This window comes from Idiotropiscis lumnitzeri, chromosome 3 (assembly GCF_059441095.1).
Source record: "Idiotropiscis lumnitzeri isolate Australia: NSW breed Sydney's pygmy pipehorse chromosome 3, RoL_Ilum_1.0, whole genome shotgun sequence".
In the NCBI taxonomy this organism is placed as follows: Eukaryota; Metazoa; Chordata; class Actinopteri; order Syngnathiformes; family Syngnathidae; genus Idiotropiscis; species Idiotropiscis lumnitzeri.
Window position 1 is genome coordinate 5,068,324 of NC_142393.1, and position 23,839 is coordinate 5,092,162.

At 41.5% G+C, this 23,839-nt stretch overlaps 1 protein-coding gene across 2 annotated transcripts in view; it reads right to left on the reverse strand.

Annotated features, from left to right (window-relative positions):
• Window positions 1-23,839, reverse strand: part of LOC148339549 (adenylate cyclase type 6-like) — a 46,575-nt gene that overhangs the window by 8,727 nt on the left and 14,009 nt on the right. For both annotated transcript variants that reach the window (XM_088290298.1, XM_088290299.1), the window contains exons 4-14: window positions 7,711-7,860; window positions 7,364-7,485; window positions 5,496-5,607; window positions 4,626-4,753; window positions 3,131-3,289; window positions 2,872-3,013; window positions 2,660-2,788; window positions 1,394-1,422; window positions 1,118-1,265; window positions 931-1,028; window positions 737-824 (exon numbers count right to left, since the gene is read on the reverse strand). In XM_088290298.1, coding sequence (XP_088146424.1) covers window positions 737-824; window positions 931-1,028; window positions 1,118-1,265; window positions 1,394-1,422; window positions 2,660-2,788; window positions 2,872-3,013; window positions 3,131-3,289; window positions 4,626-4,753; window positions 5,496-5,607; window positions 7,364-7,485; window positions 7,711-7,860 — 1,305 coding nt within the window. The remainder of the gene's footprint in view (window positions 1-736; window positions 825-930; window positions 1,029-1,117; window positions 1,266-1,393; window positions 1,423-2,659; window positions 2,789-2,871; window positions 3,014-3,130; window positions 3,290-4,625; window positions 4,754-5,495; window positions 5,608-7,363; window positions 7,486-7,710; window positions 7,861-23,839) is intronic.

The window sequence follows — 23,839 nt, forward strand, 5'->3', positions numbered from 1 at the left end:
CTATCCAAATTAAGCACAAAAACACTTCTCAGTAAGCCACAGTAATATTAGTTGCTTCTCACAGATGATAAAAAATATATGTCAGTTTGTATTGTTGCATTATCTATGTGTTGTTTCATTTCTTGTGTTCACATTTAATTTAATATTAACACAGCTACACTGGTGTTTGTTAACCCATCTATGGCGTTTTTGTATTGTTTGTTAGCATGAAGCTCATCTTATTCATAACATGTCAATCTATATAACAACATTAGTCTAATTATCTTTGGCATGTGTTGTAAACTGAATGCTTAAAAAAACAACAAATGGCTTTAAAAGCTAAAATCAGTTAATTAAATTGGCCGACAGATTAATTGGTTGGTCCTGAGTTGATTGCATAATTGCAATACACATTAACACATTTTTATTGTATCCCAGAAATATCAAATGAATACCTTTTTTACATAAAAAAAATCTAATAAATAAAATGTGTCATCTTGTAACAGTTGTTGTCACATTTTTATCTTTAATTGAAAAATAGTGACCGCTCCAAACATTTTCACTTGCTCCTTAAAAATTTTATGTGGGCTGTATAAAATTCTATTCCTGTGACGGGCCAATAAAAAATGTCCCACGAATGGCTACACATACATTACGGCAAGCGTTTGACATTTTTATCACGGACATGATTTAACAATATAGATTTTTTTTTTTGTCTTAACTCTAATCTGCAGGAATCCGAGCAATGGCTGCTTACTTTGATGCAGGAGTAGATAGAACAAATGAAGAGGATGTTGATCAGGATGATGAAGATGCTAATGTACAGGCCCAGCATAAGCGGTGTTCTGCGGAAAAGAAAGGAAAAAAAAAACGTTTAACTCTCATCAAGCCTTGGTAAACGGATCACGAGGCAACGTTCAGTCGAAGCATGAGAAAGCGAGAGCTGCTTACATTTTCAAAACGATCATCTGAATGATACAGATGCAGCAGAAAACCAGGAGGGCGCAGGCCACGTAACCACCGAAGCCATCGTCCACCATTTTAGAGTACTGACGACAGAACACGCAAAGGCACAATAGAACAGCGGATGAAAAACTGATTAGAAACGAAAGATGTGATCTGAGGAGGTCGCTCATACCTTTTTCTCCAGTTCGGCAGTTTGAAAGGTGAGCAGGAAGTTCTTGACGTGATCTTTGCGCAACTGGTCGATGCTGCGAGCGTCGATGGCTCGGCCCAGGAACTCGTCCACCTCGTCTTCGGGGTTCAGGGCCTCCTGAGCGCAGCGGCTACCAGGTATATGCAACAGTAAGAGTGTGTGCGTGTGTGTGTGTGTGTCAGACGCCAACATTTCCAAAATGTGAGTAGGTTACAGTATGTGTTGCCATGAATTAAAAAAAAAAACAAAAAAACTCACTTGTCCTTGCTGGATGCTTCGTCGATGCCCTGAGAGGAAAAAACAAAAACAGCGAAAGTGAAAAGGAGGGTTAAAATACAACGGAGTAGCTCAGACGTGCACAGCGACATAATCCCCAGGAGAAACACTCATGTTTTAATTAATGCTCGGAGGTTGCAAATTAGAGATTCTCTTTGCCGTCGGGGTTCAAACCCTCCGAGACGCAGAGGAAATGAGGAGGAGGACAACGATACTTGTTAATAAAGACTCCAGGCTTTACAGGGAAAACACGTGCTGGGAGTCTCTTCTGTAATTATATGCAGTGCGCATATTCATGGCTCAGGATGTGCAAATTCCAATTCAAGGATTTCGTTTTCGAACCTCTCCTCTGTCATTTGTAGAAAACGTGCCTGTTTGCAATTTTCTGGAGGATGGCAAAAGAAATAAAAATTACATTTTATAATAAAGATATGCGGTGAAATTTTCATCCCAGGAAATAAATACAAAAAAAATAATTAATTAATTTAAAAAAAACATATATATATATATATATATAAATAAATAAATAAATAAATAATTAAAAAAAAGTTTTTTCAGAAGTTCACACATTGAAAGAAAAAAGAGTAGATTTGAACGATCTTGTCCCAGCTTACTAAAATGAAGCTTTACGATGAAATGTAAGACCTTAAATCCTTTAGAAATGTTATTAAATGTTTCATATTTGTGTTACTTTTTATCCTAACCATACTTGTAGTTTATTTTCTAAAAAAAATAAATAAAAAAATCTATACCTTAATCGCTGTTAGCCTAACAACGGCTGTTTTTGAAGAAAATTGTAATACGGTTGAATACTGTGGACCCTAGCGAGTCGTGAATAGTGACGGTCCAAAGGAAGTAATATTACTCAATTCTTCGCAGGCCAGACGAAGGACAAAATTAAGTCACTCATTTATCAATTTTTTTTTTTTATAATTGATGACATTGAATGTCAACAAAAAACTCACTCCTGCTACTTTCCGTCCTATTATGCAAATGCAGAGTTTTACTACATTAGAATAATAACATAAAACATGAATTTGCCTAAGACGGGCCAATACACATTTTGAATAGTTCGGTATGTGTCATATCAGATTTAATATTGGGGGGAAAAAAAGGCAGACGTGAACAGTCTACTCCAAAAAATTACATGACATTTCAAGTGTTCTGAATGCTTTGGCAAACCAAAGATAAATATGGACATAGTAGGCCAGTGAATTATCTTTTCTTTTTTTTCTGAAATAATCTCACCATCTGCCTGAAGACTTTGGACTCCTTGGTTCTGGAGAAGGATCTGTCAGGCACCCAGCGTGGCATCAATCCCTCAGCGGAATTTGCACGAGCTCGCTGCATTTTCGCCATCATGGCTTTCTCCTCTTTCTGAAAACAAAAAGAAAGCATCCAACAGATTGTGAAGTGTGTTAAACGACTGTTTTTTTTATGAGCGCTTCCACGCAACCGACCCTCTTCTGACTGCAGCCTAACACCAGAAAAGTTTCAATGTCGTTCTCCTTCAAATAGGCGTTCCTCTCCCCTCCGAAGCCTGGCTCCACTTCGTAGTCCTCGTTGAGGTACTGAAGAGTGGCTTTGGTGATGTGGATGCGCCTAAGACACACACAGACAGACGCCCACATACGCACACACGCAAGCGCACACACAAAGTCAGAAACTAAACTCTGGACGGCAGCGAACATGAGTGCAGAGCAGTTTTGAAGAGCGAACCCGGCCTTGCCGCCGGCCTCCATTTGGTTGGCGAGCGTCACGTCGTTGGACCACACGTCAAACTGCCACTTGCGCAGACCCAGCACGCCGCAGTGAACGCGTCCGCTATGGATGCCCACCCGCATGTTCACGTTGACCCCGGTCACTTCTCGCACCAGTCTGCACACACGCACGCACACAACATACGCAAATCCGACAAAGATTTGGTGAGGTGGGAGAGGAAGTTACAGTAAGTTGTAAGTCTAAACCTTCAAGTTTGAGATGGGGAACGATTCTTCTTCAAGATGCTTAAAGCCACTCCAAGTTGAGATTTACAGTCAAACTAAACATAAAACTAGCGGGATTGTTGTGTATTTAAAACAAATGCATCGCTAAGTCTCTAATGCATACACATATTTTGTATACTTCTCTGAACAACTGATGAAACACAATTAGTGCAGCAACACATTTAGACATTCAATGTTACAGAATGGACAGTCATATATTCTTTCGGTGGAGACAAGACGAGATGATATGATGAACATATTCACGATCACAGTTTTTAATAATACCAAACCAGTCACCATATTTACAAACTACAATTTTTTTCCCCATTTTTATCTTTTTAATATCCTGTTTGTCACTAAGCTCAGCTAAATTTCCTAGTTGTTGTGTATTTGGTATTTGAGTTGCCAACCTCTCCTGTTGCCATTTGTTTCCCCATTTGATCAAAAACATAATCCTTGAGTCCAAAAGTAATAACATTCGGAGTTCCTCCAATGATATTTTTGCTTTATGAGGCAGCTGCTGTACTCCACATGGTGTCACACTGGTGGGTTGCCAGATTTTCCAGGAATACACCAAAAACAGAATTTCTTTTCAAAAGCAAAACTAATAACAAAAAGTTTTGGAAATGCAGGAGTTTCTAATGAAAAGAGGACAAGTCATGTGGAGACGATCATAAGCCGCTGTATTGCGATGAGCATGAAACGAATGATCAAACGGAGTAAAATGCTCCATATAAACACCCCAATAGGAATAAAAAGGCAAATGTAATTTCATTCAGATTCACAACGGTGGTATATTCCAGACTACATATGGTCCACGCCAGCTTTGAAATTGAAGTTGTTGCCGTGTTGAAAGGCACTGCTTTAACAATCTGTTTATGTACCTTTTTGTGCATTCGCAGTCCAAAATCATTCTGTACATGCAGTAACAATTAATTTTTTTTAACATAGAAAACTGCGGCTTATAGTCTGGTGCGGCTTTTATGTGATTTTTTTCCCTCAAAAAATAGCTGCTGTGGCTTACATGCGGGTGAGTCTTAGTCCGGAAATTATGGGGTATCATACTATAATCTGGAGTGAATTGTACAGCATCTTAAATGAAGTGAATCAAATTAAATATGAACTCAAGTGAATGGAGTGAATCGTATCACACCGTAATTGGCATTGTACTTGTCAGATTGCTTCATACTGTAAATGGAGCGAACGGAACGGCGTTGCAACTGACTTACGAGATGGCTTCAATCATGTCCACGCCCATCTCCACGCAGCAGTGGGCGTGGTCTGCCCGGGGTTCGGGCAGTCCCGATACGCAGTAGTAGCAATCCCCCAGGATCTTGATGCGGAGGCAGTGATTCTCCTGCGCAGGGAGGACATTCAAGATTGTAATTAAAGCACTGTAAAAAATGGGGAGTGAAAAAAATGAGGAAAGTTTTTTTCTCTCAGGCATTTTAAGTAAATTTCACTAGTTAATTGAATTAAAAAAAAAAAGCCACTCACGGGAAGTTAGCTTTTTCGGTTTTCACATGGCTCATTGCATACGCAATGCGATTGGGGATTGAACCGACAACCTCCAGTTTTGGAGATGGCTGTTCTGCAATTTGGGTTGAGTATATTGCTACTATCTCCAAAAGGATTCCGAGGTTTGCACCTGACACCGATAATGTACTGACAAACCGTAGCAGTACCGTAGCTCAGGTGTAGGTTCGATCCTCGACCGCGTTGAGCTCCTTGCTGTATGAAATGTGTGTGCGAAAACGTAAAGTGGGTACACCCTTGGGGGGCCTTTTTAAGTTTAATGAACTTGAAAAATGTACTCAAAAACTTTCAAATTTACTTTGAATTTCTGAGTGAAAAAATGTCTGCCCGGATTTTTCAAGTAAACACCACTTCTCATTTTTTACAGTGTGCTGATGTTGATGTGATCTGCTTTGGGTTGCCTTGTACTTGTGACATGTATAACAACAGAAGTTTTAGCTGATCGAATCGAATCTAACGACTGAGATGACTCATCGGATTCATCCCAGAGTAATTGATGTGTTGTGCAATGCCCCTCCATTTTGTAACAGGGTCACATGACTTCCGCGGGCGCGGACGCTCACCGATGCCAATTTATCGAAACGGGCAAACAGCTCGTTGAGCGTCATGACAAGTTCCTGCGCCGTGCACTGAGACGCCAGGCTGGTGAAGCCCTCGATGTCCGCAAATAAGATGCTGCATGGGGACACACACACAGAAACAAATAACATGATTAGCATTAGCATCAATGTTAGCGCACATAAAGACGTCCCGATCAGGGTTAGTATAGCTTTGGAATTTTAATTCAAAATTTTTTTTTCATTTTGAGTTTTGATTTTTAAATTTTGTTAGTTTTAATTAGTTTTCAAGGCGACTATTAGTCCTTATTAAGTTACATTTTTCGGAAAACAGTTTTTGTTTAGTTTTAGTTGAAACTGTAAAAATGTTTCATTCATCCATCCATCCATGTTTTTTTCAAAAGATATAAACATTTAGAGAGTCTGATAATTGCATATGCCTTTAATTATTAATCATACAGAAGTATGTGATAGTTGACAAAATTGAAAGCACCGATGAGGTGTTCAAGGTCCACATTTGACAACCACGTGGGAGATTGAATATGGTGCCGATCGTGTTTCCGGAAATTGACACCTTTGTGATGCAACAGGTGGCACCACAACGTGCACCACAGTGGAGTATTTGGGTCACCTATAAACGAAGACCAGGCTGCAACCTCGTTTCTTTGTTCCCTCCCTTTAATTGCCATGGTAACCTTAAATGCACATCCCACTGCTTAAAGGTTGCCACTTCGGGCTGGAAAAGCCAATGCTCGGTCAGAAAGATGAAAGGCTTCATATCAAATCTTGAATCTTTTTCTTCTTGATGTTTTCCTTTCTCCCTTATTGAAAGACACAAATCATTTGCAACACTTGACATTTTGTGGGGTTTTTTTTTTCTATTTGGGATTTTCATTATTTTTCAAAAACATGGTAGCACGTTAACTTCACTGAAGACAGAGCTGGGCATTCCGTCCCAAGGGAGGAACGGTTCGGCCCGTGAACATTTTTTAAAAAGGATTTGATTAACAAACGCCAGAGGTTGACTTTAGTCCGGCCCCACAAATCGGCTTCGTGCCTGTATTTCATTAATCTGACATCACGTAACCCGCACCTCCTGCCTGCTACTGGGGCATACCTTAACAAGAGAGGGAGGGGGGGGGCTAATACCACAATCCCTATAACACCAATTTCGCGTACTTAATTGTAGGTTCATGGAGATGAAGACCGAAAAAGACAGAAAAAGAAGAAGACAAATAAAAATGAGACAAGACCATAATAAGGTAAGCGCATTTCAATGCTAAATTAGCCATCTTAGCATCTCTCCCGCGGCGGTGTCATGCACCAAAGTTTTTTGGTTTTTTTTTCGTGGGCCAGAACGGAGTCGGAGGCTGACGATTTTTATGAATAAGGCCGCAGCGTCGAGGCCGGAACTATACAGAGATTGCGGCCGGGGGCGGGGGACTGACTGGCAAAAAAAGGGTCAAGTGCCCAGCTGTGATTGAAGACAAAGAAATAACTCATTTGTCCAGTCCATTGTTTGCTTATATATTAGGCATAATAGTGATGGGAAAATGAAGCTTCAAATAAGCTTCCTGAACCAGTTGTTGTATTTTTGAGTCCACGAGATGGCACTGTTGGCTTAAAAGGGCTTAAAAATGGCAAATCAGTGTGCTTTCAGCCCAATGTTGAACCGAGAGTGCCATCTACAGGAGTCCAAAAGTACTACAACTGGTTCATGAAGCAGATTTAAAGCTTCATTTACCCATCACTAGGCACTAATATCGTATAATGATTGACTTTCATTTGCCAGTTATAAGTAATGATCAACATGTGACATTTTGGAGGTAATGTGCCAGCCGCTGGTTTTTTAGGCATGAGTGTGCTGACGTTACCTAACATTGTCATGTTTTTGGATGTAAATCTTGTGGAACATCATATCTTCTTTCTTGGCATTGATGTCAGCTTTCATCTCCATGGCAACGTGCCTGGGAAGCACGGACAGTAGGAGGCGCTCCTGAGAGAAACGGGAGAGAAATGAAAAAAGTGAGAGTGAGGGAATCCGTGTCTACGGTCACGTTCTCAACGTTAAGAAGGCGCAATGAGTCACGCAGCCTTGTTGGCGTGTGTGGGAATGTGTCTCTAACGTTGGAGGTACACTCTGAAACATACTGTTGACCTGGAAAAGCTGCGACAAAAAAAAAAAAAGATTGCTCTTTTGTGTGTGCGCACGCGCATGTACCTGCTGCTGGTTTTCTCTCTGCAGGTGAATCCTGGCCTGGATGTATCCTCGTGTTTCCTGGAAGGCTTGTCTCTGGGAGACCTCAGCGGGGTAATGGGTGCAGATCCCGATCATGTTGGTGCACAGGAAGATGATCACGTTGGCACTTATCTGTAAAAATAAGTGATAATAGTAATAATAATGAAAACAAGATGCTAAAAAGCTGAAGCGGAACTGAAATGCTGTGCAATTATTGAAATGTAGAATGTGAGAAGGTACATTAAACAGTTTGGTCAAAAATAATAACATTCACAAGACATCTTGGTTTTAATCGGTCAAGAAATTTGTAAGGGTGAGGTTAAGATATCTTGATTTGAAAACTTCCCTGTCAACATTTTGCAAATATAAAAAATAGTTCCCAAGAAGACCCGAATGAGCTGGCCTGGTTGAAGTTGCAAAACTTGGACTCATGAGTAAAATTTGAACAACTTCAATGTATGTAAACAGTAGTACTCATTCATGGACTAACAAAAAGTATGAATGCACACTGGGAAGCTACAAATGAACTTCCCCTAGTGGGATAAATAAAGTTGTCTGAATCCTAAATGTGCAAAATGTCTCCTTTCATTTGAATGGAAATAATTTTTCGTGGAAAATTAGGGAGAGGATATGTTCAGTGTGGTGGCACAGCAAATGACTGTCAAGTGATCAAATGAGCGATGAGCTGTGGAGCAGAGCAGTCACTATTAGTGCATTACTGAGGCCGTGTGCGTGTGTGGGTGTGGGGGTGTGCGTGTGTGTGTGTGAGTGACCAACAGCATTATCTATGGGAGCAGTTAAAATGGATTGAACATCACATTAGCCTTCTGGGGTCATCAACCTTAAAAGCATTCCTCTTAATGTTCTGTGCGGTGTTTGCGTGAGTGTACGGGGGTGAGTGTGTAAGTGTGTGTGCGTGCTTCGATTTTTTATGGCATACATCTGTGAGTCAGTCCCACGGGAAATTGGCAATGTCGTGATCGCAACCATTCTTGCAAATGTAACCAATCTCCGTGAATCAAGCACAAGCGTGCAATGTCATCCAATCACAGCAATGTTTATGTGAATTGGACCAATCATCGGAGCTTCTTGTGAGTTCCACCATTCATAGCAGCCCACCTGCGCAAAAATCACACACTTCTTTGTTTTACCATGTTGCTATCATTTACAGTATATGCACGTATGCGAGTGTGAGAATTTGCTTTTAGAACAAAATAAAATAACATGTTGCTGGGAGCATCGGGCATTAGAGGCCGTCACAGTGACAACGACGACAAATAGAAAAAGCTCGCAAAATCCTGGAGGAACTGGTTCATGTTTTCTCCTCACTTGTTCGGCACAGCTGAGCCTGAACATCAGAAACAGAGCCTTGAGCTGTGGACTTCCCCTCCCAAATATATAAACACACATATACACACACACTCTGTCCCCTCCATGCTCAGAAACACACTCCAGCCTGGGAAAGTCACTTGACCCGTGACCGCAGCGCAGAACGTTTCCTCTGAAGATCATATCATGAATAATGAGAAAAGGACATGCCACAGGTCAAATTTCAATCTGTCTTAATAGGGTCAATATCACAATTAAGTGCCTTTAGTGTCCTCATCAGAATCATTCGGTCATCATAAAAACGTAACAGTCGAATGACCCTCTGAGGTCCTTTTATTAGTGGTCAAACATTTGGACACATTCCATTTCACCAATATGCAATAGATGTACCGTAGCTTCACGGCCAAAAGCAGCATCAGTTGAGAGTGCTATTTCTGTATTGGATGCTAGCTCGCGCATGCTAGCTCGCGCATGCTAGCTCACGCATGCTAGCTCACGCATGCTAGCTCGCGCAAAATGGACTCCAGCCAACGCAAATTCAAGTCCAATCATTTGTACTGCATCCTTACAATTGAACAATCGAACAGCACCAGCATGCCTCACATATGCAGACTAGGTTTCCCCAAACCTTGTGTGTGTGTGTGTGTGTGTGTGTGGGTGCGTGTGTCCGTGTGCGTGTGTGTGCGTGTGTGTGCGTGTGTCCGTGTGCGTGTACGCCTGCACTTGCTTTTTATGACAACAGATGGAGGAGGTTTAGGGTACGACTCACGCACGCACATTCTCCCATGAAAAAGATGCCAATGAAAGTGAATCCAGATGGATGTTAAACACTTCCGGATAAAACTGTGAAAGGAAAACTGGTGAACCGTTTATGAGACAATGTTTACACTGTACACGGTCACACGCGCGCACACACACACACACACACACACACGAGTGGCCACTTGTTGCCACAACAAGAACGAGAGCATGTGACAGCTTTCATTACCAGAAGACGGACGTCTGGCTAATTCCACTGTTTATTCCAAAGCCTAACCTAAGCCAAGCAGTCGGAACAAATAAACACAAGTAACAACATTAGAGCATTTCAAGGGTTCGCTCTCTTGACCACTAAGAGATGAACGCTTGTCTCCGCTTACTTTTATGGTCCCGAGTGATGAACATTTGCGTTCTATGTGCTTACTGTGACTGCGTATTCTTTCTCCTACTCACTCACAGATTCTTGCAAATTTATCGGCCATAATTATAACTCATTCACTGCCAGCCATTTTCAGACCCTCCTTTACCGTACTACATGATTGTTTTTTTAAATTTCTACATACAAACCCAGGATTAAAAGTATCGATACTTAAAATACATAAATATGTAATTGGAACAGTACAGAGATTGGGTTTGCAATTAAACGATTAGACAGAAAACAGACCAGACTATTAGACCACATTTTATTGAGTCTGTTTATTCTGCACAGTCGTAAATTTACTTGTCAAAATGTGTGTGTTACTCTTTTACGGGATTATAAAGGCGAAAATAGGAGTGGTAAAGTCAATGGCGGTTCAGGTCTTGAATGCGAAGATCCTGTTGTCTCAATAGGCCAGTGCTTCTCAATTATTTTTTGTTACAATGGATGAAGAAAATACTCGCCCCAAACGTAACTATTAATAATATAATGTATCTATAAAATTGTTGTAATCTGCAAAGGAGCAAATAAATACTCCAGGCACACTCTGACAATGAGAGTGACACTGCCACCTACTGTCGTGGATGTGCAATTACAAATTATATGGAGAAACGTGAACCAGGGATTATTAATGACGCTTTTAGATCTGCTGCTTATGAAAAGTAGCGATGATAGCTATTGTCAATTTATGCCCTCGAAATAAAATCAAACTGAATTGAATTGAATTAAGTCACACACAACAGTTGTGGTTGTCATCTTGTTTAACGCTTTTAGATTGTTCTTTGTTGTTCCAATTAAAGGCGCATGCAGCTTTTTGTGAACAAAGGACTCTGCATTTGAGTCCAACAGTTTGTGATGTTTGAAAAGAAGATATGCTTTCATTTTAAATGAAAACGAACAAAAGCATTACAACAAAATATCTGTCTTAGAGTGCGCCTCCTAGTGGGGACACATCAGAATGACAAGGATAATAAAACATATACAAGGTTTATTTATTTAATTTTTTCAAGTTCGGCAGGCCGGATTAAAACATTTAACGGGCCGCATGTGGCTCCCGGGCCGTAGTTTGCCCATGTCTGCTCTAGACTTCCACAAAGCCTGCGGTACTCAGTGTAGTCTATCCAGTCACTTGTCACTCTTTTCCCTTCTCCCCACTGCACCGTCAGATCACAAACAAAATGGACGTGTTCTTTACACTATTGGCTAAGCGCTTATTAAGTGCAGTATTGAATTTACATAACATAGTCACTCAATTAGGACTTGGCCAATAGTGTTTATAATTCATTGAGAGTGCCAGGCCTGTCCAATCTAACCTGATCACATTGATCCCTAACAGATGGCTTGGAACAGTGGGAGTGCGCTAACGAGGTTAGCTTGCCTGGCTGAAACAGACGGCCACCTACACTTGCCCAGCAGTGGTGCGAGCTTCAACCTCAATGGATGAAGCAATAACATGGAAAGGATGTAGAAATAGAGACAACGAGACAGCATAAAAGATGATGACGCAAGAGATGAGAAGAAGCAAAATATTACATATTCGCGGCATTATTTAAGACATTTTATGGATGTTGTTGGCGGCAAGAATGATTCATGGTTGAATCTGATGATATCTTATGGTGTTCAAAATTCTTTGTCTAATCCAGTGCTTCTCAAATAGTGGGGCGGGCCCCGCTGGGGGGGTGCATTGCTGAGGGGGGCGCCTGTGAACCTGGGGAACATGCTTTCTTTCCGCCGTAACCACAATAAGGTGTAATTGCACATCGACTCCAGTAGGTGGCAGGGGCGCTCTCATTGTCCGTTGTGTGCAGCTAGTATTGGTTTGTTTTTCAATGAAAATGTTTATAGTTGTGGCGGAGAGTGGGCGGTGGCCGTGGGGGGGAGGCACGAATTGTTTTCTTCTTGCTCACGGGGGCGTAACAAAAACTAATTGAGAAGCTCTGGTCTATTCTGAAGAGTATTTTTCCCAAATTGTTATCATTAGATAATTTAGCATGCACTCAGAAATCTAAATTCCCTTCCTGGTATGAATAAAGTATCTATCATCTATCAGAAAGGAATTGTTTTGTTTTGTTCTGCCAAATGTGGAAGCCAAACAGCACATTTTAACGTGACAAATGACCAAATCGAAAATTTATCACGATAAAATGTGATAGTCCTCACGTTATAATGTGATCTTGAACGTTTTTATTCTGGCGCGGCAGAAATGTGCATCCGTACCATACCGGTTAATAAAAGAGGGAAAAGTTTGTTTTTTTCTCCTAGTGCCAAGTTATAAAAACAGTTATTGCATAACTAACAATCTCGACTTTGATTCTTGTACTTAAATCCATTTCAACTTCAGGTGAAGTTTTTATTTATTTATTTATTTAACACAAGTAACTACAGAACGTGACTAAAGGCAGCACACGGTGAGCTTCTGCGTTCAAACCAAAAGGAGTGCTTTCATGACAGCTTCATCACCTCGACCACAAACCACATGAGGCCGCTCTCTTCTCATCCTGATCACAAGAATGTCAACAGGAAAGTCGGATGTCCCGACTAAACAACAAAATAATGCAATTAAATATGGAGACGAGACGTTTGTTCATAATGAATCGGGCAAACTCGCAAGCTCCAACACATCATCAAAACAATGCGGCAGATATTGAGCACGTACGCTAACTACAAACATGCGGAACCAAAGTCAACGGCCTGAATTGTTTACAAGACGCCTGTAGCGACGTCACTGGGATAATTCAGTTCAGTTCAGTTCAGTTCAGATCAGTTCAGAATACTTTCCTATCCCAAAGGGAAACTTGTCTTGCAGACAGTGCGAAAGACAGTCAAGAGACTTTAGGAACAGTGAATACTTTTAAATCTGTCAAAGCAATCGAAGGTAAGCGGACAAGACCAGCTGACAGCCGAAAACAAAGACACACTGACTGATGTCAGACCTTGTTCGTTTGTCCGTCATAAGAAGACTCTAAATTTACGGCCTGGGTAAGGACCTCAAAGCAGAGGTGAAGAGGATCTACTTCCCAGTCTAGCATGACTGCAGTTTGCCTCAAATCTTAGCTAGCAGCCAATTGTTCCGAGATGCTAACAGTATGCCACATTGCTCAGCAAATTGAATGTAGATCCTTTGAACAAAAGTCTGTCGGGTGGTTGGATTCTTCCTGTAATCAATGAAAGTGATTTTCCCGTGACGCTGTGCAGATGTTCCGTTATATGCTTTTCGCTTTCCAGAATAAAGCGGTTAGCATCTCGCCAACGGTGCCCGACAATTTTTATCAATAAGGCCCGAGGGTTAAGGCCGGAAGGGTACCCAGGTTGCGGTTGAAGGGTGGGGGACTGACTAGAAAAAAAGGGTCAAGTGCCCAGCTCAGGTTATGTGTGTTGAAATGTACAATCTTTAATTCTTTTGCGTAATGTTCCAATTTTACAGATAGGAGTGACAAATAAACAGCTTGAAGCAAGCAAGCCAGGCCTTTTTAATCGATGTATTGGTTTAGTTGCATTTAAATACTAAGAAGCAAATGTATTTAAAAAAAATTATAATGGTTTGTCTATATGGCGGATTTTCACGGATGGGCCTGGAACGATATCCCGCAAAAAAACGAGGGTTCGTTGTAGACTTTTTACCTCATCTCACATTTGGAGGATCTCCAGAACGTTTCTCGGGCTCTCAGACTATTGGCTCAACTGCTTTCCAAACATTGGCTTATAAGGTGCGGCTACTGCTAAGGTGCTGCAAAGTATTTCTGAAGAACAAACGAAGGGAAAAACAGTCGAGTTGTGCTTGGCAAACACGCGAAATCCTTTGCGTCTGCTGCAGGCGGGGATCAAACAGAGAACAGCCTTGGGACAAACTGTTTGAAGGGTGATCATTAGTGAGGCATACACTAATTGAGTTGCTTCAACCAATCCATCCATGCATTCTCTGTACCGATTACCGTCACTAGGGTAGCGGGTGTGCCTAATCAATTCCAGAGCCAGGTCAAATAAAAGTCCGCATGGCCATCGAGGCGATCACATTGTGTGCCAGCGGGCATCCTCTTTTACATGCACCCATAAAAGTTGTTTAACCAGACAATCATTGTAGTCTGGAACAATTTCCATTTGTTTGATTGGTTTACTTTGATTCTTACATACACACACACTTACTGGTCAATTTATTAGGTACAGCAAATTAATAATGCTTATTTTTAGAGGTATTACCGTGTTTGTATTTTTTTTTAGATCATTTTGATCCTCTATTTAAGTTACCGTATTTTACGGACTATAAGGCGCACAAGTGACTCTTTTTGTGAGAAAAAAACAACAACAACAAAAAAAAAAGATTCACAAGCCGCACCAGCCTATAAGCCGCAGTTTTCTACGAAAAAAAAAAAAAGTTTTTTTCTGCATTTACAGAATGATTTTGTCCTGTGACTGCACATACACTTTGCGAATTAAAACAGAACAGACCCAAGAGAAAAAAAAAAAAATCGAGATTTATTTAGTGTATTTTCTGAACTATCGAGCGCCCCCTACTGGTGCAAGAAAAATCCACAGAAAAGCCGCACCATTGTATTATTAAATCTAGGAAAAAAGTAGCGGCTTATAGTCCGGAAAATACGGTAAATAAGAGAACCAAATTGACAGGAACAATCACATTTGCAATATATCAAAATGTAGTCACTGCAAAACTATAACCACAAGAATAAACATGTCGTTAAAGTAACAGCTCTTTCCCTGAACTATCGTTGGCGGATGTGTCGCACGAGTCTCCTGAGATTGAGGACCTAATTAAGAGCCCAGCGAGTGTAAATATGCAGCGCAAATATTTAGCTTATTATAAAGTGTGTTTGGCAAAGACTCTTGAGCCAAGTGTCTGTGAGCAGCTCCTAGTGATCGCGCAGCAACGTAATTGATTATTAACTCCTGTGACGATCGAGTGACTCGGGCCAGGTTGAACGTGATAACAACCACACGGGGCTCGTCAAATAAAGCCTTTGGCCTGTTTGGATTCGTCAAGAGGCATCGGAAAAGTGGAAGATATTGCTTGCGAAGACATCTCTTTCACCTCAGACAACCTTGAGTTCACAATATCGCTTTCAAAATGTGGAGACTTGACATGTCTGAAAACAATTCAAAGCCAGACACTGACCACACTAAAGCGAAAACACATTCAATGACTAACCCACAACCACAAGCGGCTATTTTACCCTCGAACTATCAAAGTGTGGTTTACTTTACCACACATAAATAATAGAAATACATGCACAGGCAAAATAGCTTCGCAATCTAGCATTTCCCATCTGTGTGGGATACTCGCTTCTGATTGGGGCATTTTGGCATGAATTCCCCTTGTAGGTTTTTGTCAAAGAACGAGTCCTGGAATTGATCCAAAGTAGCTGCTTCGCAAACAAAATGGCTGACAAAAAGCGTGATAGAGTCCTTGAGACTTTTTGGTGCGTGCTCTTAGGACAGACAAATCAGAAGGGTGTCAGCGAAACTGGTGATGGGGGGCTTATTTTTCTTTTCTTTTTATTTTTTTCAAGGGTGCTCCTCATGTGAGTTGTGGGGTCATGCGGACCCATAAAATATATTTCCACCAATAAAACACACTTGCAAAATTTGGTGCATTTTTAGACATGTAGTAATAATAATATAATTATTATTATATTCCAAATATAATAATAATAATAATAATATTACAATAATAATAATATTACAATAATATATATATATATATATATATATATATATATGTATAAATGATTATTATAGCAACAACAACAACATAATAATAATAATAATAAAAAACAGACATTCCAAGAGGGCCTTAAGATTGCCCGTTTCTCAGGCTCTAATAATGTGCATTATAATTACAACCATCCCCAGTGGTTCCATAGTACCGCTAAAACGCGTTCCCAATGTCTTCCAAAGCTGAGCGTCCCAGCTTGAACTGATAATGTGATGCCATTTGGTAAAAAAATAGGAGCGGAAACATGGCACTTTGTAGGCGATTAATTGCGGGCTTTTCATAATGTGTAATTGTCAACACAAGAAAAGCATAAAAGTGGCTTAGGGGTGGGCGTGCCTCATCTGGCAGCACAGCTCTGTTTTTGCCACAGCTCAAGCCAAACTAAAATTAGCCTCATGAGCCACAAACTCAAACGCCGAGGCCACTTCTGTGTAGGCTAAAAAGGCCAATCTCTGCATCAATTCATTTTAGCACATACGATGAACTTTCCAGATGCCCCATGACAGAGGAGAATCGAGTACGACTTTAACTCACACGGAACAACGTCAATCGTAGTATGGCGTCCATAAAAAGATCAACAGTACCTATCTGTCGTATCTGTAGCTCATTATTTTTTCCCTCGAGGTGACAGAAGTGGTTTGTTGTGTTTGCGACGGGGGAGGGAACCTGATTGCGGCGTAGTTTGCATACGACCGTTTTCTGTTTTGCGTCAGACAGACCAAGATTACCCGCCTTTCTGTACATGGGGGCCTGCCTCTGTCTGTTGTGGTGAAGATGCAACTTCTATTTCAGGCACGTCGAACCCGCGTGTGTGAAATAATTATGTAGTATATGTGCAAGCATGGAGGGTGACTGGTTAGCGTGACCGCTTCACAGTCCAGAGGTCGTGGGTTCAATTCCGACGCCGGCCTTCCTGTGTGGAGTTTGCATGATCGGCCCGTGCCTGTGTGGCTTTTCTCCGGGTACTCTGGTTTCCTCCAGATTCCAAATGCATTGTAAGTTAATGGAACACTCTAAATTGTCCCTCCGTGCCATTGTGAGCGAATCCCGTGAGAGTCTTTGCAGGATAGGAGTCAACTTAACCTTTAATCATGGGATTGGGACGGTACAGGATCGAAGTTCACGGGAGCGGCAGAGTCCATGCCGAGCTTTTTGTTTTTTTTTTAATGTAGCTGACCTCCAAAATGGGAGCAGCGCGGGAGTGGGACTCATTCTGAATGGGAGCAGGACGGGATGAGAGTGGTTTTCACCGGGACGGGATGGGACAGGATTTCTTTCTTTATTTTTTTTTTTTTAACTATGGTCCGCGGCAGAATTTTTTCTATGGGAGTGGAATGGGACGGGAGTGAAAATCCACTACCGTGTTACTCTCTATGGTGATTCATCACATCCCAGTTTTTTTCTGTCGTCCCCACGAGGGCACCTCACCCAGGGGTCTTCAATCCTCTTACACGAGGTTTGCTGTCCTGTCTCCCTGCTGCGACACATCTGATTCAAATGATCAGACAAACAGCAAAGGTCTGCAGAAGCTGGATAACGATCCTGATCATTTGAATCAGATGCGTCGCAGCAGGGAGAGATGAGAAACAGGCAGGACAGCGGACCTCGAGGATTGAAGACCCCTGGTACACCGTATTCTCTCCTCCGTGGAAACGACGGTTGCTGGAGCTCATTTGGATACCTTTCCTGCATTTTCTTCTTCTTCTTGATTACGCTGTCTTCCAGTAGAGCAAATCGCGGCCAACCTTGTTGTGGGTGTGAAAGATGTACGCCAATATAGTTGGAATTCACTGTCTACCTGCTGCTCCTGCATCCAAACAGGAGGAAAACATTCCCAGCAAGTCGAAAATTGCAGGTTAAAATAAACTGTAGTCATCATTTCAAATGGACATGATTTGATCGACATAATTTTCCCCTCAGGGGGTCATCAGATGTGATGTAGTGTGGTTTGCCAGTACCCAGGGCGATTAAAAAAACTTTTAAGAGCAACAATTTGTTTTAGTATTGTTTAGGCCAGGCGTGGGCAAACTACGGCCCGGGGGCCACATGCGGCCCGTTAAATGTTTTAAACTGGCCCGCCGAATTTGAAAAAAATTAAATGAATAAACCTTGTTAATGTTTTATTTTCTAAATACTGTGGTTTTTCAAACACAGATATTTTGTTGGAATGCTTTTGTTGACGTTCATTGAAAATTAGATTTTTTTTTTTCTCCTCTCCGATAAGGTGAGGTTACCAAAACACTCCATCCATCTGCTCCTGGTCCAGGCCCTCTGTCAAATTTTAGAACCCATTGTGGCCCGCCAATCAAAAAGTTAGCCCAGCCCTGGTTTCTGCAGTATGCTTTAGTTCTACAGTATAGTATAATTTGGAGTTTTAAATTGGGCCTTTGCACAATGGCCTTTCTGTTTCACATTTTCTCAGCAGAAATGAAAGGGTTTGAAAAGTACAGGAAAAAAATTATGTTGGGAAATTGTATTTAACTGCCTGCGGCTTGAATGAAATGTAAGACAAGACAATAAATAGAAAGTCCACACAGTCAAGAAGCTGCTCAACAGGAAAGTAGGTTGTATTTTTTCTTTAAACAAATTAACTGGTATCAAATCAGATTACGTTCCAATGACTTTTCAGCTCAATTTCATTAGCGCCGCTCTGGAGGGAAAAACACAGCCGATGAACAATTTGGAATCAGGTCATCCAGGCTGGAATTTGTACAAAAGTAAGGTTAGTCATTAGGTTCTATTGGCTTTGTTTTGTGCAGTATTAGAACCAACCGGGACTCCCCCAAAATGTTCCCAAAATGTTGCCGCAAAGTTCAAATTGTTTTGGAATTTGGGACAGTCACCATTCATGACGTCATCGTCGCACGCTATCCTCACTTGACCGCATTTCAGCCAGCAACAATGAATTCACTCTGCACGTTTTTTTTTGCTTTTCCTTTAACTTTTTCTGACACTGAAATGGCGACGATGAAAAGAGAAGAAGAAGAGCCACAGGAAGTTAGCGTGAAGTCAGTGACCGGATTCTGGCGAACAAAGGACTTTTATTTGGATCTTGTGCAACTTGTGCAGCTCATTTGGGACGTTTGACAAGACGAAGCACTGAGTGACCAAGTAAACTGTACGTTCGCGTCTCGTGTTAGTGTTAAAAGGCACTGTTTCAAGAATGTTTATGTACGTTCACAGGACAAAATCGTTCGGTACATGCAGTAAACAATTAGTTTTTTTCAATATAGAAAACTGCGGCTTATAGCCTGGTGCAGCTTGTCTACAGTTTTTTCTTTTTCTTACATAAGAGCTTTTATTTTTGTATTTTTTGTATCTGATTATATCTAGCCCGCAAAAAGTTTACTTCAAACATCGCCTGTCCAGCTATTTGTTTTTTATGATGTAGGCAATTCGGATTTAAATCAAACGTAAAGAATCGCAATGAGGAATTTTTGCAGTGTCATGGGACACATACCAGAAGCGCTACAAGCGCAACGTATATCACTGAATGACATCAATCGAATGGGGGAATGCACAAGTATGCGTTTGTAAGACTGGGCTGGTGATGTGAGACTTTGGCTGAACGCAGAAAACGAGAGGAGGGAGGGGAGGGGTTTGTGCGTAACGGGGTGTTCACTCCTCCTTGCTGTGTCCCCAACAAACCAGCCATCCCACTCATTGCCTTACAGCCCACCCACACACCACCTCACTCACACGTTATTTCCTGCCCACCAGTCGTGGCGTGTACCCAAGTAGAAATACTTTGTTACTGAATTTAAGTTGACATTTCAGGTACCCGTTACGCGCCTCCATTGTTGAAGCGGCCGACCAGAGCTGTGGCTTGAATGTGGTTGGTTCCTGTCATGGTGGCAAGGGGATTAAACTCCTAAATCTCCCTGGTAAAATCTATTCAGCGGCGCTAGAGAAGAGGATCCGTCAGGAAATTGAATCTCAGATTCAGGAGAAGCAGGAGTGGTTGTCATCTTAGCCGTGGAACAGCTACAACGCTAGAGGACGTGCTAGAGAGTCTCCCAGCTGGCCTGGGAGCACCTCGAGAGCCCCCTAGAAGAGGTGGAGGTCTGGACTGCCCTGCTAAAGAAACTGCCCCCGCAACTCGACCATGGATAAGAGGAAGAAAATGGAAGGATGGGTGGATTGTCACCCGACTAAAATAAATTTAGTCCATCGGACAACATGTATACGGAGCTCATAAAAATACGACGATTCAATTAGTCCGCACAGAGCAGCTCCAAAGGAAAACAGAAATAAGTTTCACAAATATCAGATAACACACACCAGTCTCCAGAAACTCACTTTCCAACTCCTGTCCCCGTTCCTGATCGTACACAATATTTACTCTTACGACTCTCCAAAGCATACAAATCAATACTGCAACCAGAACAGCAAGTTATACACGTGAGCGTTTTGGTTCAGACGATCACGCTCCAAAAACAATCTGAAAGAACCCAGATAGCGTGGACAACATTTCAGAGAGAATAAATCTCTTTCATTCGGGAGGAGTAATACGCAAAAGGATGGATTTATTAAACTTGAGGCGAATTGTGACGGCAAATCAGAACGCAAAAGCAAAGTGATGCCAGTGCTCGTGGAAACATTTTTTTTAAATGGCAGAAACAATAAATTATTGTTACGTCTATTCAGCAATACAATTCTGGAGCTTCCCAAGGGCTGGCTCAGAGCCAGTCACAAGAAGGAGTCATGCCTTTTATTTTATTTACACATTACACAGAACACATTTTTGTGCATTTTTTTCCCCCACAAAAATTAACTAAAGAAAAAAAAATTGTGGTACTATGTTTGCGAGCCCCCCTCACACCCAATTTTATTTTAGTTTTAATTAATATTATTATTGTTTTTATAAAGGCCACAGTGCAGAGGTCGAGGGTTTGATTCCAGGTTCGGGTCTTTCTGTGAGGTGTTTGCATGTGATCCTTGTGTCTGGGTGGCTTTTCTTCGGGTACTCTTTTCAAAAACACGTAATTTAGCACCTGCCATTTTGGGGTCTGAGAAAATCAGGCTACAAGACGTTTTTTTGGCAAGAATAATCTGGTAAAAACGTAAAAATAACAGAACGATGTTCTTCCCTCGTCAAAGTGACATAGCTGCATTTCCGTGTTTCAAAATCATTCCCCAAAAAACTTTAGAGGATATTATATGATTTGGTTGAACATTTTGGTGCACTGTATTTCCAATTTTAGTCCAAATGTTCTTGTGTAACTTTGCTGTTGCAGCGAGTGGGCATAATTGTGAAGAGGCAACGTGATTCTTTGTGAGGTTTCTGCACTTGAGAGCGAGGATCCTGTGACTTCTCCAGATGAATCATGAGACGAGGCCCTTGTGAATGTGTTGAAATGACTCATGTTCAGTCACAGACAATATAAGAATGTGCTGTCAGACCTTTTGGCTTGGGTTGGTTAAATGAGGTCCATTTTGACAAACGAGGTAAGCTTTGTTCACGGGTGACGAAAGTACTTAGGCTTAAAAGCACAGGTACAGAAACTTGTTTAAAGAAAATGACTTTGGTAAAAGTAGGACTGAGTGAACTCCTTTATTGAATACAAATTAGGCTTTAGAACAGGGGTGGGCAAACGTTTTGATTGGCGGGCCACAATTGGTTCTAAAATTTGACAGAGGGGCCGGACCAGGAGCAGACGGACGGAGTGTTTTGGTCACCTCACCTCATCGGAGAAAAGAAAATACATTTAATTTTAAATGAAAGTGAACAAAAGCATTACAACAATATATATGTCTTTGAAAAAACACAGTATTTAGAAAATAAAACATTAACAAGGTTTATTCATTTAATTTTTTTCAAATTCGGCGGGCCGGTTTAAAACATTTAACGGGCCGCATGTGGCCCCCGGGCCGTAGTTTGCCCACACCTGCTTGAGAAGATCAGAAATTAGAGTTGCTACCGCGGTAAAAACGTCTCAACTTAAGACTAATTATTTATTTTTTTTGCATTTGCATTTGCAGTAGTGAAACCACACAGGCCTGTTTTACTGCCACTTCTCCTCTTTCTAGCCCCCTCCACTCCTGCTTGGAGAGGACGCTAGGTAACGATGACTGAATCCATGGATTCTGCACGGACTGACAGGGACAAGATCTGATGTGGACCAGTTTCCCGGACGTGTTGCTACAGTCGGTTTCGTATAAACCAAAAAGCCCCACTTCCCCGAAAAATTAAATGGACTCAGAGGCTGTTTTAGTTCACATTTTACAGCACCATACTGTGAGTGAAATGTTGTCCACGAGGCATCATGGAAGGGAAATCTGTGGTCCCTTCTCAGCGTTTTATTTTATTTTATTTGTATTTTTTATTCCACCCCCCAAATGGGCTTTTGAGTTTTTCCTTGCCTGGTTGGGGCGTTTAGCTGAGAGGATGTCGCTAATCTAATGAGCCCTTTGAGACACTTTTATGCTAAAGAGCTATCCAAATAAACTTGACTTGACCTGAGGAAAATTTCGCAGAAGCACACATATCTGAATTTAGCCGAATAACAAAGTATTTTGTTGCTTCCCACCACTGGCTTTTGTGTGTGTGTGTGTGTGTGGCATTTGAACAGCAGGACATTGTTCCGTGTTTGCACAGCGATGGAGATCATGTTTGTCAATTACAACACAGTCTCGTCGGCGCATTCTCTCGCCATTACACTTGCTGTTGCCTGCTTAACTATGCAACAGATAATGGAGGGGGTCGAGGGGGCACAAGATGGATAAACATGACCGTTGACTTGTGCTGACGCTGAACTCCGACACACAGCTATTCACCTTCGCGGAGAAACAACAGGCCATAAAAGCCCAAGCTAGCATTCCACGCAGATCAACATTTAACACCACTAATGGATTCCAAATATATTTGTTCTGGCTGGTTGGCTGTCAGCCATCGCACTTCAGCCTCAGCCTCTATTTACTTTCACGCTGAGCCAAGTTGTTAGCTGCTATTGGAAGATTGCAGTCACTCGGCTATTATTAGCCAAGCTATTATTTTCCGTCTTGTTGGCTAGGTTTTAAGAGCACTATTTCATTCAGAATTGATCCTAACTGTTACTGCCCACGTTTGTGGCCGTTATCTATGCCATGGTAATAGTGTACAAAAAAAAAATAGGTAAAAGCCCTGAGATACGAGATTAATTCATTCCAGGACCACCCTAGTAACCCAAAACACTTCTCAAATCTTTGCCCATTGAGATGAATTGTACAAGCTCAAATTTATTTTTTTCTCTTCGGCGAGATGGACACTGTGCTGCTCCTTGGCCACTTGGGGGCAGTATAATTCACAGAGAATTTCGTACCTGACGCATTATGCAGTCGTAATAATTTCAGTGAGGATAAGGAATATCCATCCATCCATTATCTGTACCGCTTATCCTCACAAGGGGGTTCTGGAGCCTATCATAGCTATCTTCGGTCAGTAGGCGGGGCACATCCTGAACTGGTTGCCAGCCAATTGCAGGGCACACATCGACGAACTACCATCCGCAAACACACTTAAACCTAGCGGCAATTTGGAATGTCCCATCTATGTGCCTGTGAATATTGTGACATTGTCTGTCTACATATTTTGCTCCACCGTTTGTGTGCAAATATCCATTGCAACACTGCAACATCAGTGCTTTTCCCTCGCCTGTCTATGGCATTTTGCATTGAATGTTGGCATTATGTTAAACGATCTAGCAAAGCTATTTAGTTGTTTTAAAAACATAAAGTGTCTTTATTTTTTTATTAGGATTAGCAATAAACTTCAAACTGGGAGTGTTAAGGCTCTTTTTCAAGAATTCACCACTATCTGCCAAATAGCAGCTTGGTGGCGAGTGAAATAACTTGAGTTCTTTCCCATCATAGAATGCTCATATGTCAAAATTTGCCCA